The 21,006-nt window shown below is 32.9% G+C and overlaps 1 protein-coding gene across 1 annotated transcript in view; it reads right to left on the bottom strand.

Moving 5' to 3' along the window:
- Positions 1–2,997: 2,997 nt before the first annotated feature.
- Positions 2,998–21,006, bottom strand: part of HOMER1 (homer scaffold protein 1) — a 134,148-nt gene continuing 116,139 nt past the window's right edge. The window contains exons 7-9 of the mRNA XM_081284742.1: positions 19,411–19,521; positions 18,694–18,774; positions 2,998–3,271 (exon numbers count right to left, since the gene is read on the bottom strand). Of these exons, the coding sequence (XP_081140868.1) occupies positions 3,083–3,271; positions 18,694–18,774; positions 19,411–19,521 (381 nt within the window). The 3' untranslated portion in view covers positions 2,998–3,082. The remainder of the gene's footprint in view (positions 3,272–18,693; positions 18,775–19,410; positions 19,522–21,006) is intronic.

The following is a 21,006-nucleotide window of genomic DNA, read 5'->3' as shown; positions in this document are numbered from 1 at the left end:
TCTTCTACAGGGACAGGGAAGATGCAACTTGATGAATGTTTTTTTAGTCTGAAGAGAGAGGGAGAGACAGAAAAAGAGGGAAAGAGAAAGAGAGGAGAGAAGAATAAAAACTAATTTTCCAGTCGGGGAAATACTTATAAAACCTTTTATGTCAAAGTTAGGATTTCACAACAGAACACACTAATGCAAAATCCAGTAGCACCTGTAAGATTTAAGTAAATGCTGTCATCACTTAAATGCTTTTAAATTTCTGTAAAAGTCTGAAGGAAATAAAAGATGAAGTACATTCTCCAGAGAACAACAAATGTATTTCAAAATAAAAACTGTATTTTGTTTTTCTTTTTTTCCAGTTTTTTTGTTTTTTGTACAAGAATTCATAGTTATAATGACTTATACACAATGGAATCAATCTCTGCTCTCTTCCTCTGTCATTTCAAGTCCACATGTTCAGGCTATAGTCCCCAATATCATGTTCTGATAAATATATCACCACAATTTAATCTAAATATAGATACATTATATAATACTTGTCTCTGGGAAAAATCAAATTTTAATATGCAAATATTTATATAATACAGAAATGGAAAAAAAACTACAGTAGGCACACAACCTAATTGTGAGTTGTAGAGGATGATTTCTAGATACTCTCCTACTGTAAATGAATGTTTTAAATAGTCTTAGTAAGAAGGTTTTATTTATATGTGCACTTGTGTCCACCTTATCCCATATTTTGTACGTTTACTGACAATCTGGGAATTTAAAGGTGCAGCCCTCAAGAAATTGTTAAATCAGTTAAAAAAAAAAAAAGAAAGAAAGAAACAACTAGGTTCTATTGGACAAGGAAAACACTCACAAAATTTCCAATTTTAAATTTCATATCAGTAGGAAAATATTAAAAATAATTTTCTGTATATACATATGGGTATATGTATATGTTGAATTACACATATGCCTCACATTATCAATACAATTCAAGTGAAGACATTTTGGTGAGTTATTTTCCCATTAAATGACCACTATGTCAAAATTTAAAAATATTTTATTACATCATTAAAATAATTCACTTACCATTTCAACAGCTTATACTGTTTTTTTTTAAGTTTTTTTAAACTCTTCATAACTAAATTCCCTGATCCCTAGTATTAGTCCCTTATTTAAGTTAAAACCTGGTGCTCTTTGTACTTGAAACTCATGGATAAAATCACATTGACTTCAAAATTCTATCCATCAAATAAATTTTATTACCTGATTTATCAGAGAAATATCTTAGCTCTGAGCATATGTACCTAAATTATTCTCCCTATAATAAATAGGTGAGGAAAATACCCTAAAACAGCTGGAGGTAACTTACATGATGTAATAGCACATATAATACATGTGATGATTAAGTGTCTGATATAAACTTTTCAGAAACACCTGAAAACTCACTTTAGAAACTAACTTTAGAAACAAATCATTTATTTTTCACTCTAATATAAATTAATATGTATGTATTTATATACATACACATAGATATAAAACAAAATTATCTAGTGTTGAGTAGCTATTTATGAGTGAAAAATGGTTACAAATTGATTAATTAGCTTAATTTTGTACTTGACAATTCAATCATTTGGGGGTACAAACAAAAAGTCAGTGCATTTATTGACTCTTTAGAGTCAAATACTCAAGCATACACTTTAAAAAAGAACCCTCCTCAACATGACAGGCATTGTACAGCAAGAATATATGTACTCTGATGCAATTCCTACTCCATAAGCAGACCAGACAGAACTTGGCTTACTTTTAAAATATCCTCATAAAAGAAATATATAAAGAAATGCATATTTGCTAAAAGTCTTTTAAAATTACATCAAAACAACATTAAAACCTGCTCACTGAGAAGAGCCTGTTGGATGTAATTCCTGTTTTGAAATGCCTAGTTAACAGTTCAGAATATTGCCTTGTGAGGTTTGAATAAAGATGTGGTTGATGTGAAGACCCAGCCAGGGTACATGACTCCATCTCCATCTGCCATGATCACAATTTAGATACAGTCCTCTGATTGGCTGTTTGATGTAAATGGATCCCCTTGAAAATAGCTATACACCTTAAAATTATCTATAATAAACAGTTTCCCAATAACCATTATTCATAAATTGAAATGCGTTGATCTTTCAGAAAAGATTTCTTGCAAAATATATAAATAAATGTAACTGCATATTTTCTGTAAATATACTTAACATTGCTAGACCAGACCGTCAATGACGGACTGCTGTATTTCAGTTCTGTGTGTCAAATTTATTAGAAATTTAAAAACAAAAATTTCTGAGGGACTCAGCTGCCTTTGTTAGTTGGCTTTAAAATGTATAATAAAATGGGAGACAATATCTTCTCATAAATACATGGAGTCAATATGGAAAAGTAAACTATACAACGGACAAGATTAGAGAACACCAGAGTGTACCAGAGTAGTCACCAGAGTGAAAAATCTTCCAGTACAAAAAAGGGAAGAACTCTATACACCCAGTTATAGTGTCTTTCAATTAAAGATGCAGCTCTCTCTCACTCCTGGCAAGAATTAATTGGTAATGGCACTGCTTTTCAGCAGTGCAAAAATATCCTGAGAAATTATTCAGATTACAACAAAAGACAGGGCTTTCATCACTAAGTTTTTGCACAAAACACAGCTCTAGATATCATAAATAAATTAATTTAAAAAGCAGATAACCTTCACTGTGTTGAACACAAAAAGGGGATGTGACCCAGACATTGTTAATTCTCCCATTGGCTAATATTGGAAAGAAAAAAAAATTGCATTAAGTGTCTATTTATAACTTTCTAGTTAACTATGGCCAATAATATACATGGAGGTAATTTGTAGTTCAAGTTTTTCATCTCTTTTTTTTTTTTCCCCAACTAGCTACAAGCTGAATTCTAAAATTCACACTGAAATATACAATTCCAATTTTCAAAAGATCCTCATCCTGGAGTTATATTCAATTTTTTGTGTGTGTGTGTGCAATCTTGATGCAGAGCCCAAACAGTTCTACGAAGAGAGACAGTGTATCTTTTAATCAATGGCACTGAAATTTCACTTTCCTTAGCTGCATTCTAGTAGCTTGGCCAAGTTATCTCGTAATTCTGTTAGTTCAAATATTTTTCCATCCAGAATTTCTAACAGTGTCTTCAGGTTATTGCGAAAAGCTTCTTGTTCGTTCTGACTCTTCTCCAGACGTTGCTCTAAGTCAGACAGCTGTCCCTCCAGATCTTTGTTCCGAATTTCTACTTCCTTCAGAAACAAAATTATAATACACATATATATGTCAATTCATCTCTTATAAAACAATACAGCTTTGTTATTTCTAACATTGTGTACTAATTCTGACACTGAGGATGAACTAGTGAAGCTCAATATAATACAATTTAAGTGAATTTCAAGACTAGGAAGCCACCTCAAGAGAGCTATGTAGTTTTACTGACCTGCTGGTTTATGAATCCCTCTAACTACTCAAGAAAAAGTTACTGACTTGATTTTGGGCCAGGCAACACTCTAGGTACTTTACATCTAGACAGGATTAAAGACACATTTCATGGATTATTTACCTTTTATTTTTACTGCTGCCTACCTACTTTTTCCTAATACAAAACTGTTAGCAATCTTAGGTAAAAATAAGGAGAGAAATAGAGAAATTGAGTTTTTCTCCTTATGGCAACTCTAGAAAAAGATTTAGTGAAGAAAACAACAATCTAAAATGAAACTTCAGGCTATATGTTAATTATTATGTTTTGCCTCATTATTGAATGAATGCACATGTAAGAATATAGTTCAACTGCTAAAAAATCCAGTAAAGATAAACAGTAACTGCATTACAGAAATATAAAGCTAACAATTCCACTATGCTGCAAGGGAAAGAAAAAACTACAAAAGGGAAGCAAAAATTTTTGACAACAAAATAATATTTTTAAAAGTTTACCTAAAACTTATTTAGTAATTACTACTGCTTTTAAAAATGTTTCTAAATTCCACAAATATAACAAAGTGAACCTAAAAATAAAATGACATAATTTGAGGTAGTGATTTTAATTTTAGTTAAAAAAATTGAAAATGATAGAAAACCAACTATAACTTTTCTTTTGGTGGTGCTGAGGATTGCATCCAGGGCCTGTGCAAGCTAGGCAAGCACTCTACCAACTGAGCAATATCCTTAGCCCTCCAACTATCACTTTTTAAATAAACTATTCAAATAAACAATGAATTGAAAGTTATATATCCTTTCTGGAAAACCCACTTTTATATCTAAGAGGAATTAAGTGACTGACATTAATTATAATGGAATATGTACATTATTTGGAACAGTGAAAACATTTTGGTGTTAGTTACACAACATGAATCAGACACAGAAAATAAGATGTTTCAAGTGTTAATACATCAGTTCAATGTAAATCTCTAAAGAAATTCTATCAATCTAAAGGATAGTAGAAAATTTTTAAATTAATATAACCTGGTAAAAATTTTAAATTAACACAATCTGGTAAATGTAAAGTGAAAGGAACAGAATGTAAAGCAGCATACTGCCACTGGGCCGAGGACACACACTGGGAATTTATGTGGAAAGAGGACAGAATTCTGGTGCTGGAATTACAGGTATTTTTTTCCCTAAGAATTATTTTTCTTACAATTTCTTCAAAATCAAAGTTTTAAAAACTAATTGGGAAATTGAATATATTTAAGAAAGTAACAGTTTATTTAGAATTCTGAACATAATCACATGCTTTGACAAGATAATTATGAGCAAGGATCAAGCAAGGATGCCACAGATGAACTGCAGGAAAATTTAAGGTTAATAAAACAACTGTAATGATTTATAAATGAAGGGTTTAAGGATCCAATCTAATCTCAAAGTATTTACTGTCAGATGTTAACCATGTATGTTTCTAATCTCCTTTTTCTGAATAATCTGCAAGGTAAAGATAAGTAAACTGAGAATAGAATCTGAAATTTAAAAAAAAAATTTATAAATTCAGAAGCCAAATCTGTGGAGGCTATAAACTATCAAGGAGGAAACAGATCCTGTGATCAAATGTAAAAATTCCACTCATGATTGCACAGCATGCTCTCTTGCTGGCTTAAACAATAAGCTTAAGGACAGAATGTTTCCAGCTATAAAAATAGACCAAATGTCATTCCCTAGCAAATACCCACTTTACCAGCCACCACCCACTTTGCCCTCTAAAGCCTTCTTTAGAAATGAAAAGCTCCCTTGTTCTCCCTGGTCATCAATGGGATGTCCAAACATTTTCAATGGAAGAAAGCAAAACACACAATTCTCTCAGCTATTAAAATTGCTTTGTTCTCTCCAAAATGAGTCTCCTACTCTAAGCCATCTCTCTGTTTGCAGGAATTTTACTAGCTAAATAACAAAAGAGATCTAATACAATGCTGATGAAGCTAGTCTATTTTTAGGCTCAGAGAATATGTTCCTAGAGCAAGAACAGACAACTTAGTGAAGAAGGGCCAATCAGATGGTTCTAAAGCCATCGTCAATAGAACTTCTTAATTATCTACCCTTTACTTTGTCCATGTTTTCCAATCCTTTCCTTCTTGCCTCATTCTCTCTCCAAACTCATAATTCTACTCATTATCATTTCTTGCCTACTATATTCTGCTTTTTCTTTACTGATGAAAGAGTAAAGGCTCATGCTAGGGGTACCCAGAGGCCTAGCTCAGATTTGAAAGAGCCCTACAGGCCAGAATCACTAACTCCCTTTTTGAGTGCTTTAAAAAAAAAGGTCGCAATTAAAAATATAAGCTTCTACTGGGCAGAAAGTCATGCTGCTTACTTGTTAGACATGGAAGCTAAAATGCAAGACTGTTTAAAAGAAAATCACACAACAATAACCACCACAAATGGGATCAGACCATTTAAAAATTTAAATCCTACATCATTTAATCCAAATAAAAGCAACAGAAAATTATCATTACTGGTATCTGACACATACCTTAAACTTTTATAAGTAAGAGATATTATTGTCTTATTAGATAGTTAACCTTCATATATAACAGGACATATAAATCATCAAGACAAGTATTCATTTTTACCCAGAAAAATGGATAAAAACCACACATACACATTGTGAAAAAGAGTTACTCAACTATTAATTAGTGAACATTTATTACTAGGCAGTGGGAATAAAGTAGTAAATAAAGATGGTTCCTATTTTAATGGAGCATGCATTCTAGAAGGAAGACAGGGACAATAAAGAAAGCAAACAAAAGATTTCTGGTTAGCCAAGGTAATGTGAAATCTATCATCATCTCAAAACATCAAAAATAATGGAAATAAAACCGCACAGATTCCATGACTTCAATGTAACTAGAAGAAAATAAAATGTGTCAAATTACCTGTAATTAGAAAGTATAAGCACCAGTTTCCACAGAGCTGCTTCTCAAATTCTCACTCTAACCCTCTACAGAGGGAAAGTAGGGCGTTGGGGGCAATGCAGGAAAGAGTGAAGAGAAAGGCCTATGGGACTATGATAACTCTAAGACCACTGTGAGTATCAAAATACTGAAAGAATAGGAAAAAAGGGATCTAGAAGAGAGCAGGTTATAAGAAAGGGACTTGATCAGTGCACATGCAATTTGAAAAGGCAGCCTTGGAAAGGCAATAGACACTTGTGAAGAGAAGAGGATAAAAGAAGAGAAAAAACTTTCTGGAAAAGGATGGTAAAGGAACAAAGAAGCAAGTTATACAATTAAAATATTAAAAGATAAAGAAAATTAGAATAAAGACACACAACTTCTCCCTCTACTGTGTTCCCAAAAGAGGGTGGTCTGAACTACAAATTTTATAAACTACCCCAAACCACCATTCTATACATAAAATGCAAAGACTTAAGCAAACTTCATCTACAAAAACTATTATAAAGGGGCTGGGGTTATGCCCGAGTGGTAGAGTGCTCACCTAGCACGTGCGAGGCCCTGGGTTCGATCCTCAGCACCACATAAAAATAAATAAAATAAAGGTATTGTGTCCAACTATAACTAAAAAATATTTAAAAAAACTGTTATAAAAAGAAAATATTCAAAACACTTCAGTAAATGGAAATCAACTTGAAACAGAAAAAAAGCAAACACTCCAACCTGAATTAAAATTCTGAAGCAAACATTAAAAAACAGGCTTGATTAAATACTCAAAAATTAAGAATAAGATGGGCACAGTGTGGGTGTACACCTGTAATTTTAATGCCCGGAGGGCTGAGGCAGGAAGATTGCAAGTTCTAGGTCAACCTCTGCAACTCAGCAAGACCTTGTCTCAAAATAAAATTTAAAAAAAGGGCTGGAGATATAGCTTAGTGCTTGCCTAGTAAGTGTGAGGCTTTGGGTTCAATTCCCTGGTTCAATCCTCAATAATGCAACAAAACAAAAACAAAAATAACAATAGAGGGAAAAAAAGCTCCGAGAAATAGGAGAGTTGATTTAGCCCAAGAAAGAAACAGAAGAAAAAAGCAAAATCATATCAGAAATTGAAAGGAAAGTGACCATGACACTCAGACCGACCAAGAGATGTTTATTGCAGTGGTGTCTGATCTACTGGTGGGGGTGGGGTGTGATACCAAGTGTCATTTTCTACTTTCAAGCAGATTGGGCATGGGCTAGGCACAGTTTTCAAATCCAAAAACAAGAGGAAGTAAAGGGAAAAGGTGCCAAATAACCATCCAAAGAAGAAAGGACTAACAAAGAATGAGGGTTGGGTACTCAGTTTTACCCTGCAGCTAACATTTATTCAGCCTGTCCTGCAGCTAACAGAAATAAGGACTGACTTAAGGTACCCAAAGAAAAAATAGTTCTTAATAAAAACTTTTAAATTCAGTTATTATTACTTATTTGTTATTTTTCAAAATTTAAAGGACTAAAAGTGGGATAAAGCGGGGAAAAGAGGTTGAACTAGATAATCCAGCTACATAAAACTGGAGCTCATAAAGAAGAAAAACAACAGAATAGAATACTCAAAACCTTTATACAAAAAAACTTCTTGGAAATAAAGAAAGAACTGGATGTAAAAATTAAAAGGGCCTATTTTATACCTAAGAAAACTGACCCTCCACAATCAATTCCGAGAAACATCTTAGTCACTCTAACTTTACTTAAAAAGTAGAGGGGAAAAATCCTTGGAGCATTCAGGCAAAATAGCCCCAAACTTAAAAGTCAACAGAATTATACTGGAATCAGACTTCTCAAAAATAAAATAATATATAAAACAAGGCAATACTTGTCATTTCCAAGTAACTCAAAGACCTGGGAGCAGTGCACATGTGAAATTCCAGCAGCTCAGGAGGCTAAGGCAGGAAGATTTTTAAATTCAAAGTCTACCTTAGAAACTTAATGAGACCCAGTCTAAAAATAAAAAATAAAAAAGTTTGGGGATGTGCCTCAGAGGTTGAGCACCTCCTGGTTTCAATCTCTGGTACCAAAAAAAGTAACTCCAAAATAAAATTACAAACCAAGGACTTTGTATCTCCCCAAGGTGTCACCCATGTACTAACTCTGTGTCTTATAAACATATAAGAACTCAGGCAATAATAATTCCCAAATTCTTTTGGAACTATCCACAGAAGGATAAACTTCCTCCAACCAAGATTACTGTGGAAACTTCAGAAAAAGAACTAATGATAAGTACTCTGATTTGAATGTGCCCCCCCCCCAATTCAGATGTTGCAATTTAAGGATCAATGTGATGATATTAAGATGATAAGAGATAATTAGGTCCTTCCTTCACAAGAATGGGATAAAGATTCTTATAAAACACTTCATGCTACGAGTTTGTTTCCACTGCTTTCCCACAATGTGAGAACACAGCATTTCTCCCTTTCAGAGGATGCAGTGACAAGGTAGAGTCCTGAAAGCAGAGTAGCCTTTTATCAGACAATGGAACCAGCTGGTGTCTCCCTCCTTTTTTTTTTTTTTTTTTAGTACTGGGATTGAACCCAGGGATGCTTTGCCTCTGATCTACATCCCCAGTTCTTTTCAATTTTTTATTTTAAGGCAAGCCTTGAACTTGAACTTGTGATTCTTCTGCCTCAGACTCTCAAGTTACTGAGATTATAGGTGTGCACCACCATGCCCACCTCCATTTGGTGTTCTTGATCTTTCTTAGACTTTGTAGCCTCAAGAACTGTGAGAAATAACTTTTTATTCTTTATAAATCACCCAGTTTATAGCAGCACTAATGAACTAAGACAGTGGTAGAAATAACGCAACTAAAATATAGGAGAGGAAAAGAAAGGAGGGATGGAGCAAGATAAGTTCATTATTATTTAATATGTCATACTTCACAATCAAATCCTTTTCTTTCTTGAGTAACTAAAGTTAGTACTGTAGTATTGTGAAAAGGATTAAAAACTAACAAACCAGATAGTGAAAGTTTAAATTATGAACACAGGTAACTAGGAGGTTTTTTTGGGGGGATGGGGTAGAGATAGGGACAAAACCCAGGGCTTCGTACATTCTAGACAAGTGCTCCATTAAGCTATGCCCCGAATCCTAGGAGCACTTTTAAAAGGTGTAAATTCGCCAGGTGCAAGGTGCACCCCTGTACTCCCAGAGGTTGGGAAGGCCAAGCGAGATAGAAGGATCCCAAGTTCAAAGCAGTCTTGGCAACTTAGTTAGGACCTAAGCAACGCAGTGAGACCTTGTCTCAAAATAAAAAATAAAAAAGGGCTGGGGATGTAGCTCAGTGGTTGAGTGCCCCTGGTTTCAATTCATGGTATCAAAAAACTAAAAATTAAGGGATGGGGCTGTGGCTCAGTAGAAGAGTGCTTGCCTTGCACATGTGAGGCACTGGGTTCATTTCTTAGCACCACATAAAAATAAACAAATAAAATAAAAGCATGCTGTCCATTTACAACTACAAAAATTTAAAAAATAAAATAAAAAGTAAAAAATTAAAATTAAAAAATAAATAAATAAAATGTATAAGTTCAAATGTAACAGGTACAACAAAGACCATCTTAAATATCAAAATATATAAGAGAGAAAAGAATATCTATCACATAGAGAAAGAAAAGTAATACATATAGAAATTATGCATAATACAGGCTGGGGATGTGGCTCAAGTGGTAGCGCGCTCGCCTGGCATGCGTGCGGCCCGGGTTCGATCCTCAACACCACATACAAACAAAGATGTTGCATCCGCCGAAAACTAAAAAAAAAAATATTATTTTTTTTTCTCTCTCTTTCTCTCTTTAAAAATAAGAAATTATACATAATACATATAGAAATTATAAATAAAGGTGAGTTGGGACTAAACATAACAATCATATCAATAGACATGAATGAATTACCTATTAAAATACTTTTAATTGGTTCAAAAAGCACTACCAACTATACATACATAAGATACATAAGGAGCATTCACAAAAATTAATTAAAAATTAGGTCACACCCCTGCCCCAAAAAACATAGTAGAAAATATAAATTCTACAAATAAAACCTGTGATCATAATACTATAAAACTAGAAATTAATAACCAAAAAGAAGAAAAATCACTTCCATCAAGAAATTTAGGAATCTTCTTTTAATCACCTCTTATATGAAAAGGAAATAAGACCAAAATTACAGAATTTTTAACAAATAATAAATGAAAAAAAATAATGATCAAAATTTATGGGACACTTAAAGCAATTATAAGAGGAAAAAAAACTGTGACCTTAAACATGTATATAAATAAAAGTGAAATAATGAAAATAAAGAAATTAAATTCCCCTCTCAAAATGCTGGGGAGCAACGAAACAAAGCACAAGGCAGAATTTTTACCTTTACAGGTAAAAATAGAAATTTGCAAGGGAGAGAATAGAAGAGGAGTGACACTCATTAAAAAATCAGTTTTATAGAAAGAAAAAAGACACAACACTATAGTTCTAACTTTAGTTACTCAAGAAAGAGGAAGCATATATAAGAGCGCCTATTAAATGTCTGAAAACCTAGATTAATGGCTTAAACAGACCAGTATCTGGGAAGAAATAGAATAATTAAGGAATTACCTCACAAAAACTCATGTTTTCAAGGTAGAGTGCTACTAAACCTTCAAAAACCAAACAAAAATTCTTCCATAGTATATAATGAAAATCCTCCAAGTCATATTATGAACATATTACCTAATTATACACTGTACCACTGTACACTCAGAAAATTTGTTACTGTACCACTCAGAAAATTTGCAGGCCAATATCACATGAATGTCATGCAAAATCATAAGCGATAACGAGTGAAATTTAATTCACAATAAGAAAAATAATAAATCATAGTTAAGTGAGATTTATTCCAGAATGTAAAAATAATTAAATATTAGAAAATCCAATAATACAATAAACCATATTCATAGTTCTTCTAAGAAGACAAAAAGAATCTTGGAAGATTATGATTACCTTCATAGATACAAAGAGATATCAGCAATATTCAAGACTCATTCTTGGTAAAAACACTCAAGAAAATAAGAATGATGGACATTCTCATAACATGATAAAATACATATACTTTAGTGTTAAAACTAGCATTTCATTTAGTGGAAAAATACTAGAGGTGTTTCCACTAAGATCAGCAATTAACCCATTACTGTTTAACATTGCACTGGTATTTTTAAGTGATGCAACTTGACAAGAAAATATCAAAATAGGCATAAGAATTAGAGGAAAAATAGGAAGTAAAATTATGTCTATTTTCAGATAATATGTTAGTATACTTAGAAAATCTTACATAAATACTGGAATAAATGACAAAACTAAGCTCTAACAATAAAACAATTTAGTAAGGTAGCAAGATATAAAATTAGCGTGAAGAATGCAACAGCTTTAATATATATAAACAATATCCGATTAAAATGGAAGAGAAAATCCCATCTGCAAAAGCAAAAAATGATACAACACTCACAAACACCTAGAAATACTCAAAACCTATATGTGAAAAACCCCAAAACACACCTGTAAAACATAAAAGTAGATATGAACAAATGGAAATAATACCCTTTGTTCTTGGATAGGATGAAAACCTTATGAAGGTATCAATTCTCTTAAAGTTATATTCTTTTCAATTGACACTAAAATTAGTAGGTACTACCACAAATATTAGTGTTCACATGGGAAGATATGCAAAATTACTATGAAAAAGAAAAGCTCTGAGAAATGACGAGTCTGATTAGATATTAGAACAGACCAGGAAACCTCTATAGCTAAAGCACTGTGGTATTGGTGCCTGAACAGATAAAGTGACCAAGAGAATTGAACAGAAAGTCCAGAAATAGAGTAAAATATATAGGAAGCTGAATATTTCAACTCACTGGGAAAAAACATGAAAATTTAAACAAATAGAAATGAGATACTGCACAGGCATTTGGAAAAAAATTAGATTCATATCTTATACCAAAGAGAATATTCAGAGACTTAGATATAAAAAATGAAATCATACAAGTACTACAGGGGAATATGGATAGACTCCTAAATACATTTTGTAAAAAGAGCTTTTTAACTGTTTCATAAGCCAGAAGCAATACAAGAAAAGAATGAAAATTCGCATAAAACAACATCTTATGCAAAGTCAAAAGATAATGGCACATTGAGAGAAAACAATATCTAGTTTAATATCATATACATGTGTGTATACACACATACACACACACACACTTGAAATTTTTGGAGAAAATGACTAATAACCCTATAGAGAAAAGGACAAAAGACATGACTAGACAACTTACACACATACAAACAGATCCAGAAATTTTATTTAAGCTTATGAAAGACGTTCAATCTCACTCAATCAGGGGAACAAATTAAAGCTATCATTTCTCACCTATCACATACTGCCCAAAAATAAAAGCATGAGAATACATTTTGCTGGTGAGGTTGTGGAAACACAGGCACTCACATGTTGTACAGGAGTAGGAATTGGTACAAACCATTCTGGTGGGGAATCTGGTTTATTTAACAAAACTGCATATGTGTTTATATTCTCACTTAGAAATCTTGCTTCTAAGGATTTACCCAGAAGATACACATCCAACAAAAACAAAGTATCTATGCACAATGTTATTCATTTTAATATTTTTGCAGAATGCTGAATATCCAGTAAGTTTTCACATAACTGTGGTTCAATAAACTGTCATACATATACAAATAAAGTACAATTCAGGTATAAAAGAGAATAAACAAGATCCCTATACATTTGTAAGTATTTTCCAGGATATATTTTTGGCAAAAAAAAAAAGAGGGAGGATGAAGTACAGAAGAGTAATATAGAGTATATTACTATTTGTGTAATCCCAAAGAAGGAAATATAAACCTTGCACATATATATGTTTGCTTGTGTAAGAAAAAACAGAGAAAAGACAAACCAGGAACTAAGGAGATTGGTTACCTACAGTGGGTAGATGGGAATGGGGAGAGAAGGATAGGAGTGAAACCAGTGTACAGGATTGGAGGGGATGAAGATACCTGAAGACATCATTTTGAATGCTTCTAACTTTGGAATCATATAATGTTTTATATATTCAGTTAATACAAATATACTTCAAGAAAGGTAGAATATAATAATACAAACGAATGTAGCTATTACAAATGAATAATTCAACTAACTGAAGAGAGGGAATGGAAAAACTAACTCAACTTTCATGCAGGCTAAAGACAATTACACTATTTCTAGTTAGTAGATTTTTTTTTTTGTTTTTATACTGGTTTTAAATAACAATTCAGAAACTATCTTCTGTGGTTTCTAGGGTTGAACAAGTTTTATAGATAGTATTGTAGATAGTGGGAATCGGGTTTCTTGTATTGGAGAATGGAGTTAAAAATATGGAAATGGTCAAATCTAAAATGAACTGCATAGTATTGAATTACAATGGGAGGTTATAAAGACAATTTCAGTTTTTTTCTTTTTTTAAAAAAGCATATTCATAGCTACTGAATGGATATATAGTATGTATGTAATTCCAGTTGTTTACTAAGAGGGCCTAGAATAATGATACCTAAAAAGTAAGCACATTTAGTGCCCAGATCTTGGCTTCTAAATACTAATCTTTGCTAAAAGAATTTGGAGGGCTCCTTGAAGAAATGGATTCCAGAGCTGGGAGTATCTACTTGTGCTGCAACATGAAGTTCTTCAAAGAATGATACTGCCATATTGAAAGGACACAGATGATAGATTGAAGAGTGTCCCACTGGTCAAATCTGGGATCATTTGAACCCAAAGATAATGAACATGACAACCAAATATAACATGTGATCCTAGAATGAATTCAGAACCAGAAAATTTAAACAATTGTTATAGAGATTATTAGGATAATTATGGGAATTTGACTAAAGTTTATAGATAAATAATTTCTTGCTTTTGATGATTATCTATGAGAATATCTTTATTCTTAGAAAATACTGAAGTATTTAGAGGTAAGAGTGTGCACAGGCCAGGAACAGTGGCACATGCCTGTAATCCCAATAACTCAAAAGGTTGAGGCAGGAGGACTCCAAGTTCAAGGCCACCCTAGCAACTCTGCAAGGCTCTAAGCAACTTAGTGAGATCCTGTCTCAAAATAAAAAATAAAAAGAGCTAGAGATGTCGCTCAATGGTAAAGCACACCTGGGTTAAATCTCCAGTATACCTCCCCCACCCTCCAAAAAGTGTTCAACTTATAATCAAAATGGTTCAAAAGAAATCATACATACATATATGGTGGGGAACAAGGTAAGGAGAGAAAGAGAGATCCAGAATGATAAAACAAATATGACAAAAATAATTAACATCTGGGGAAGTATAAGCAAAGGTCTATGAGTAAACTGCATTATTCTTACAATTTTTCCATAAGTCTGAAATTATTTCAAAATAAAGTTTCAAAATAAAGTAGAAGTAAACAAACAAAGTCATTTCAGATAGCGATAAGTACTGGTATACCAAGTATAAAACATGGTGATATTATCAAGAAACTGAAACTGAAGGGATAGGATATGCAGGATAGTGCTTAAATTGGCAAGTCAGAGAAATTATAATCTGAACCAAGATCTAAATTACAAGTAAAAGTCATCTATTTGAAGATCTGGAACTTAGAATTCCAGGCAAGAATACTACAAATTCTCTAAGGTGAAAATGTACTCAGATGTCCCACAAGGTACAGAAAGATGATAAATGACCATAAACATATGAAAAATTGTTTACTCTTACTCATAATTAAAAATTAATAATAATAAAAAAGTTAGCTATGGCTGGAGGCATAATAGCTCAATGGTAGAGTACTTACCTAGCATGCACCAAGCACAAGACTGTAGGTTCAGTTCCTAGCACCAAAACCACCCCACTCCCCACAAAGGTAGTGCTTTCCTATGAGATAGTAAAGATGAGGAGAGACTGATAACCACTGGGTGCCCTGCCTTTCCAGATATACATTTCTCAACAAAAGACATCTTAAAACACGGACACCAAGAAAGTCTCTTTTAAAAGTTCATCTTAAAGAAATCATCAGATAGGAAAGGCAAATCTTTATGTAAAAGATTCATTATGGCATCATTTATTATAGCATAACATTGGAAATAGCATAAGCTGCCATCCTGTAGGAATGTTGGAAGAAAGCTATGTAAATAAGTAACAATTTTATAAACAAGTATGGGGAAAGGAAATGCCAGGTACTTTGCCTTAGGGTGAAGAGATTATGATTGATTTTTTTTCCCTGCTAAGTATATTATTCTAAATTTTTTACAATGAGTACACATTACATTGATATTTAGAAATATCCCAATATCAAATGCTTAGAAATTTGAAAACTATTATAATATTCTTTTTTAAAATATTTTAATTTTATTTATTTATTTTTATGTGGCGCTGAGGATAAAACTCAGTACCTCACATGTGTCAGGCAAGCGCTATGCCACTGAGCCTCAACCCCCGTCCATAATATTCTTAATTTAGCCGTAACTATGAACTTACTATTTATATTCATACCGCCAAATCAAATTCCACATACTGCAATTTCAGGAGTTCCTCTACCATCTAAGGAATTTAATGGCCCCAATTTTCTAGACTGAACTTATGAACAGACTAGAACTCTGGATACACAGGAGATGTTTAGGTGGGACATGACCAGGCTACAAAGGAAGCATTTTCTTCTAACTTGAAAAAAATACAGGTTATTCTTATGGCTTGGTGTTTCAGATTTTTATCTTCAAGTTTTCTGAAAATTTCCCTGTCCTATTCCAGGTAGTTTGTGTTTTGATAATAATTTTTGATATTCAGTGTAAGAATAGCTAAGAACTGATTCACTATTTCAGGTGCCAGCTATAAAATTCAATCACTGCTCAATAAACGATGAAACACATTTAGAACGATCAACATACAAGGCTGATAATGAACAAATCATCCCTTGGGTTTTTTTCATAAGTGGAACAATATAAGTGTGACAAAAATTAACATTGACAAAATGTTAAAAAGAATCATTAGAGATGGCTTGGGTACTTGTTGCTTGAAGAAGTGTGGTTAAGTACAGAAAGAACAGAGATTTTTTTGGGGAAAAAATCTATGCTTTGTTACTCTGTAGTAACAAGTGTAGTAAGAGTGCCTTGATGCAACTTGTTGACACCTCTGAACTGCTGTCTTCTCTTTGGAAATGGGGTTACCTCACATGCTAATATGAGAATTAAAGGGAATGTATGTAACTGTTTAGTATACAACTCAGTCATAACAAGTTCTAAAATCCCAAAATAACCAAAAGAAAAAAGCAGACTTAATTCCAAAACTCTTTCTTCCAGCCCTGATTACATGCTTTATATTGGAATTCTCCATCAGGGTTCCTCGACCTTAGCACTACTGATGTTCTGAACCATATATATAATCTTATGTTTAGCAGCATCCCTGGCTTTGCTTACTAGATGTCAGTACCAGTCCCTTAGTTGTAAAAATAAAAATTGTATTTATATTTATAGCTAAATATCTCCTGGGATGCAAAACTGCCTCAATTGGGAACCACTACTCTATATAGACAAATAAAATATAGAAATAAGATTTAAAGGGATGAGCCAAACCAAGTAATCTCATTTTCTCATATTGCTGAAAACCAGTGTGAGGAGGGCAGAGGAAAATATTTCATTTCATATAACAAATCTATTTGGTGAGTTTGGTGGTCAAGGACACAGGCATTAGAATTTAACTACCACCATTTGTATATATGTAGGATGAATTAACTTTTCCAAGCCCCAGGTTCTTTATCTGATTTTGATTGTTACATGGATTAAATGCAAAACTTCAGTGGTTGGCACAGTGTTGGTACCTATGAAGACTCAATAAGCGTTGTCCATTCTTATTATAATGAGGTTCTCCTTCCAACCCTGGGCTTTCAAGTCCCACTTATCACACCTTTTGTAAATTCCTCACTATAAATATATTTACTTCCACTCCAACGTGGCCCCAACCTTCTCTGAGGCAGGTAACCAAACAGGTATAAGAAAAGTACTTCATTAGAGCAGATTATGCTAAGTGAGCTAGCCAATCCCTAAAAAAACAAATGCCAAATGTCTTCTTTGATATAAGGAGAGTAACTAAGAACAGAGTAGGGAGGAAGAGCATGAGAAGAAGATTAACATTAAACAGGGACGAGAGGTGGGAGGGAAAGGGAGAGAGAAGGGAAATTGCATGGAAATGGAAGGAGACCCTCATGGTTATACAAAATTACATACAAGAGGAAGTGAGGGGAAAGGGAAAAAAACAACAACAAAAAAACAAGGGGGAGAAATGAATTACAGTAGATGGGGTAGAGAGAGAAGATGGGAAGGGAGGGGAGGGGAGGGGGGATAGTAGAGGATAGGAAAGGCAGCAGAATACAACAGACACTAGTATGGCAATATGTAAATCAGTGGAGGTGTAACCCATGTGATTCTGCAATCTGTATACGGGGTAAAAATGGGAGTTCATAACCCACTTGAATCAAAGTGTGAAATATGATATGTCAAGAACTATGTAATGTTTTGAACAACCAACAATAAAAATTTAAAAAATAAATAAATAAATCAACAGATAACTATCCCAGGGGCCTAACTGAAAAGAGCAATAAAAAATTACAAAAAAAAAAAAAAAAAGAAAAGAAAAGAAAAGTACTTCAGCTGGCAAGAGGAGACTTTAAAATTTAGGAGACTACAAAATTTTTCCTTACTGTGTCTGACTACCACAGATATTATATATATATATATATATATATATGTAAATCTGTATATGTATGTATATATGTATGTAAATTTACATATATATGTAAATCTGAATCAGGATGCATATTATTTATGCAGGAAAATTGAAATAAAATTAATTAAAAGAGAAAAAAGAACCCAACTTGTGTTCCTTTACGGCACAATTATTGTTGTTATCCACAAATCATTAATTCAGTGTAAACAGAATAGGCAGAGTTCCCAAAATGAATAAAATCCATTCAACAATCTTAAACAAAAATCACAGTAATCTTCAATATTAAAAGTAAAAATTTCAAACAACTTACAACGAACATATAAATGGTCACTTGATAATGTTATCAAGTAATTTTTGAAAAATCAAAAATTGGCATGAATCACAAGTCCTGGAAAAGAAAAATGACTGAAATCTACAAATTAAAGTCTTGGGGAAAAAGTCATTACTATGTGAAAGAATGGCTGGTGCCCTCTATGTGGAAAAAAATTAAAATTTTTATTGTAGCTCACCTGTAGTTTCTGAGTCAGAGAGTCCCTCTGTTCTTGTAGTTCTCTGGCATTATCAATTTCTTGTTTTAATCTTTCTATTTCCTAGAAAAGGCAGAATAATGTCTTCAACAACATTTAAACTATCAAGGAAAGGAAGATCCTTATTTTTCCCCGAAATTATCATCGCAGTTCTTAGAAAACAATAATTTAAAAAGCATTCCTTTTTACTGACTTTCTTTAGAGGGAGAATTAATCTTTATATGTATGTTATCTAGAACAGTATGATCTTAAGCAACAAGTCTGATTTGATAGCTTTGGTACAGTAACGCTTAGAAATAACAATCTGCCCATTGTAAAGTTGTTTTTAGCTTTGAGTTGTAATTCTTTCCTAGAAAATTAAAGCTTTTGATAAAAACCTAGAGAAAGCAATGGCTTTTAAAAATTTATTTAATCTCTAATAGGTTTCAGTTGATTGTATGAATATAATGCTCACACAGAGGGCCAACAGGCTCTCAGTCTGTCTCATCATAGTTCAATACACTTTATAATAACAACATAAAGAAGAATGGGAGAAAATGATCAAGATTCATTCATAATGCTCAAGAAAAATTTCATCCTGAGGAAAAAACATCCACAACCTTACTTTAGTCCATAAAACGTCTTTAAATTTGATACAGACTCTAATATTTAGAACACATATGTTAGCTGGGTTACAGTTGAGTGAAAGGTGGCAAATACCTCTTCCTTTACTTTCAATGTCTCTTCGAGTTCTTGTATTGTCTGGTTTAATTCTGTCTTATGGGTATGCACTGCATTTGCTTGGCTACTAACACATTCAAGCTCAGTCACCTAAAATTAAATGAGAACACAGGTTAAATTGACAATTTCAAATGATTTCTTGCTAAAACACAGTAAATCTGTGAAAAGTGAACATAATGAATTTTGGAACAATATATGAAAACTAATTTTGAGAACTATTAAGATACTTAGCATACAATAAATACATTCTTTTAAAAAAATATTTATTTTTTAGTTGTATTTGGACATAATACCTTTATTTTATTTATTTATTTTTATGTGGTGCTGAGGATCAAATCCAGGGCCTCACATGTACTAGGCGAGTGCTCTACCACTGAGTCACAATCCCAGCCCCCGATGAATAGATTCTTTAAAGATAAGTTTAGGATAAGAAAAAAAAAAAGAATAAAGAAAACAATTATTTATGTGCTTGGCTATATACAGGTTAGAAAAACTTAGGTGATTTCTGACAATACACAATCCTTATAATCAAAGTCTTCTTTAAAAATTTCTTCTGAAAAAAATGAAATCATGGCATTTGCCAGTAAATCGATAAAACTGGAGACTAACATGCTAAGTGAAATAAGCCAATCCCCAAAAACCAAAGGCCCAATGTTCTCTCTAGTATGTGGATGCTGACTCACAATGGGAGGGGAGGGGAGGGAGGGGTTCACTGGATTGGATAGGGCAGAGTAGGAGAAAGAGATGGAAATGGGAAAGACAGTAGAAAGAACTGGACATAACTTTCCTATGTTCATATATGAATACATGACCAGTGTAACTCCACATCATGTACGACCACAAAAATGGGAATTTATACTCTCTCTCTCTCTTTCTCTCTATATGTGTGTGTGTGTGATATGTCAAAATACATTCTACTGTCATGTATAACTCAAAAGAACAAATAAAATTTTTAAAAAATTCTTATGAAAACATATTCAAGATCAATTATGGCCATATGCCCTACATCTGTAGCCTTCAAATTAAATATGGGTTCTGAAAACTGCCCTTACAGAAGTGAGAATTTTTTTCAAACACATTCCTAAAATGTCAGAGAATCTAAAAGAAAAGATATGCTTAAGTTACAACTTAAATCAAGCAATGCAGGAATGACTTCCCGTCAATAGTGTCTATTATGGGAAAGAACAGTTTCTTTAGTCAGTCAGAATTTACTGAAAGCCTAAAGAGCAATATAATTTTTAATGAGCATTGATATTTTTTAAGAGAACAGAAAAGGGCAATGTTCTTAACAGTCACACCATCTAAAACAGTCAATATAAACAGAAATCAATGGAACACACATTTCCTATTACAGCTCTTTATACATATCAGGTTCTCAAATACCTTTGTTAACTGTAATACAATAAATTGCAGATTATTAAGGAAACAGTAAATATCTCTCTCCCTTGAATTTCCAAATAGCTAATTACCCTTTACATTTTGTTATTCTACTTCTCAGATCACTTTCTTCCTTTCTATTTATGTATGGATATCCTTACAGAGACTCTTATCACCTAAGGCCTGAACCAAAGCACT

Source organism: Spermophilus citellus (assembly GCF_964194105.1).
Source record: "Spermophilus citellus genome assembly, chromosome: 1".
Taxonomy (NCBI): Eukaryota; Metazoa; Chordata; class Mammalia; order Rodentia; family Sciuridae; genus Spermophilus; species Spermophilus citellus.
Note: the sequence above shows the minus strand (reverse complement) of the source record. Positions and strands in the feature narration are given on the sequence as shown.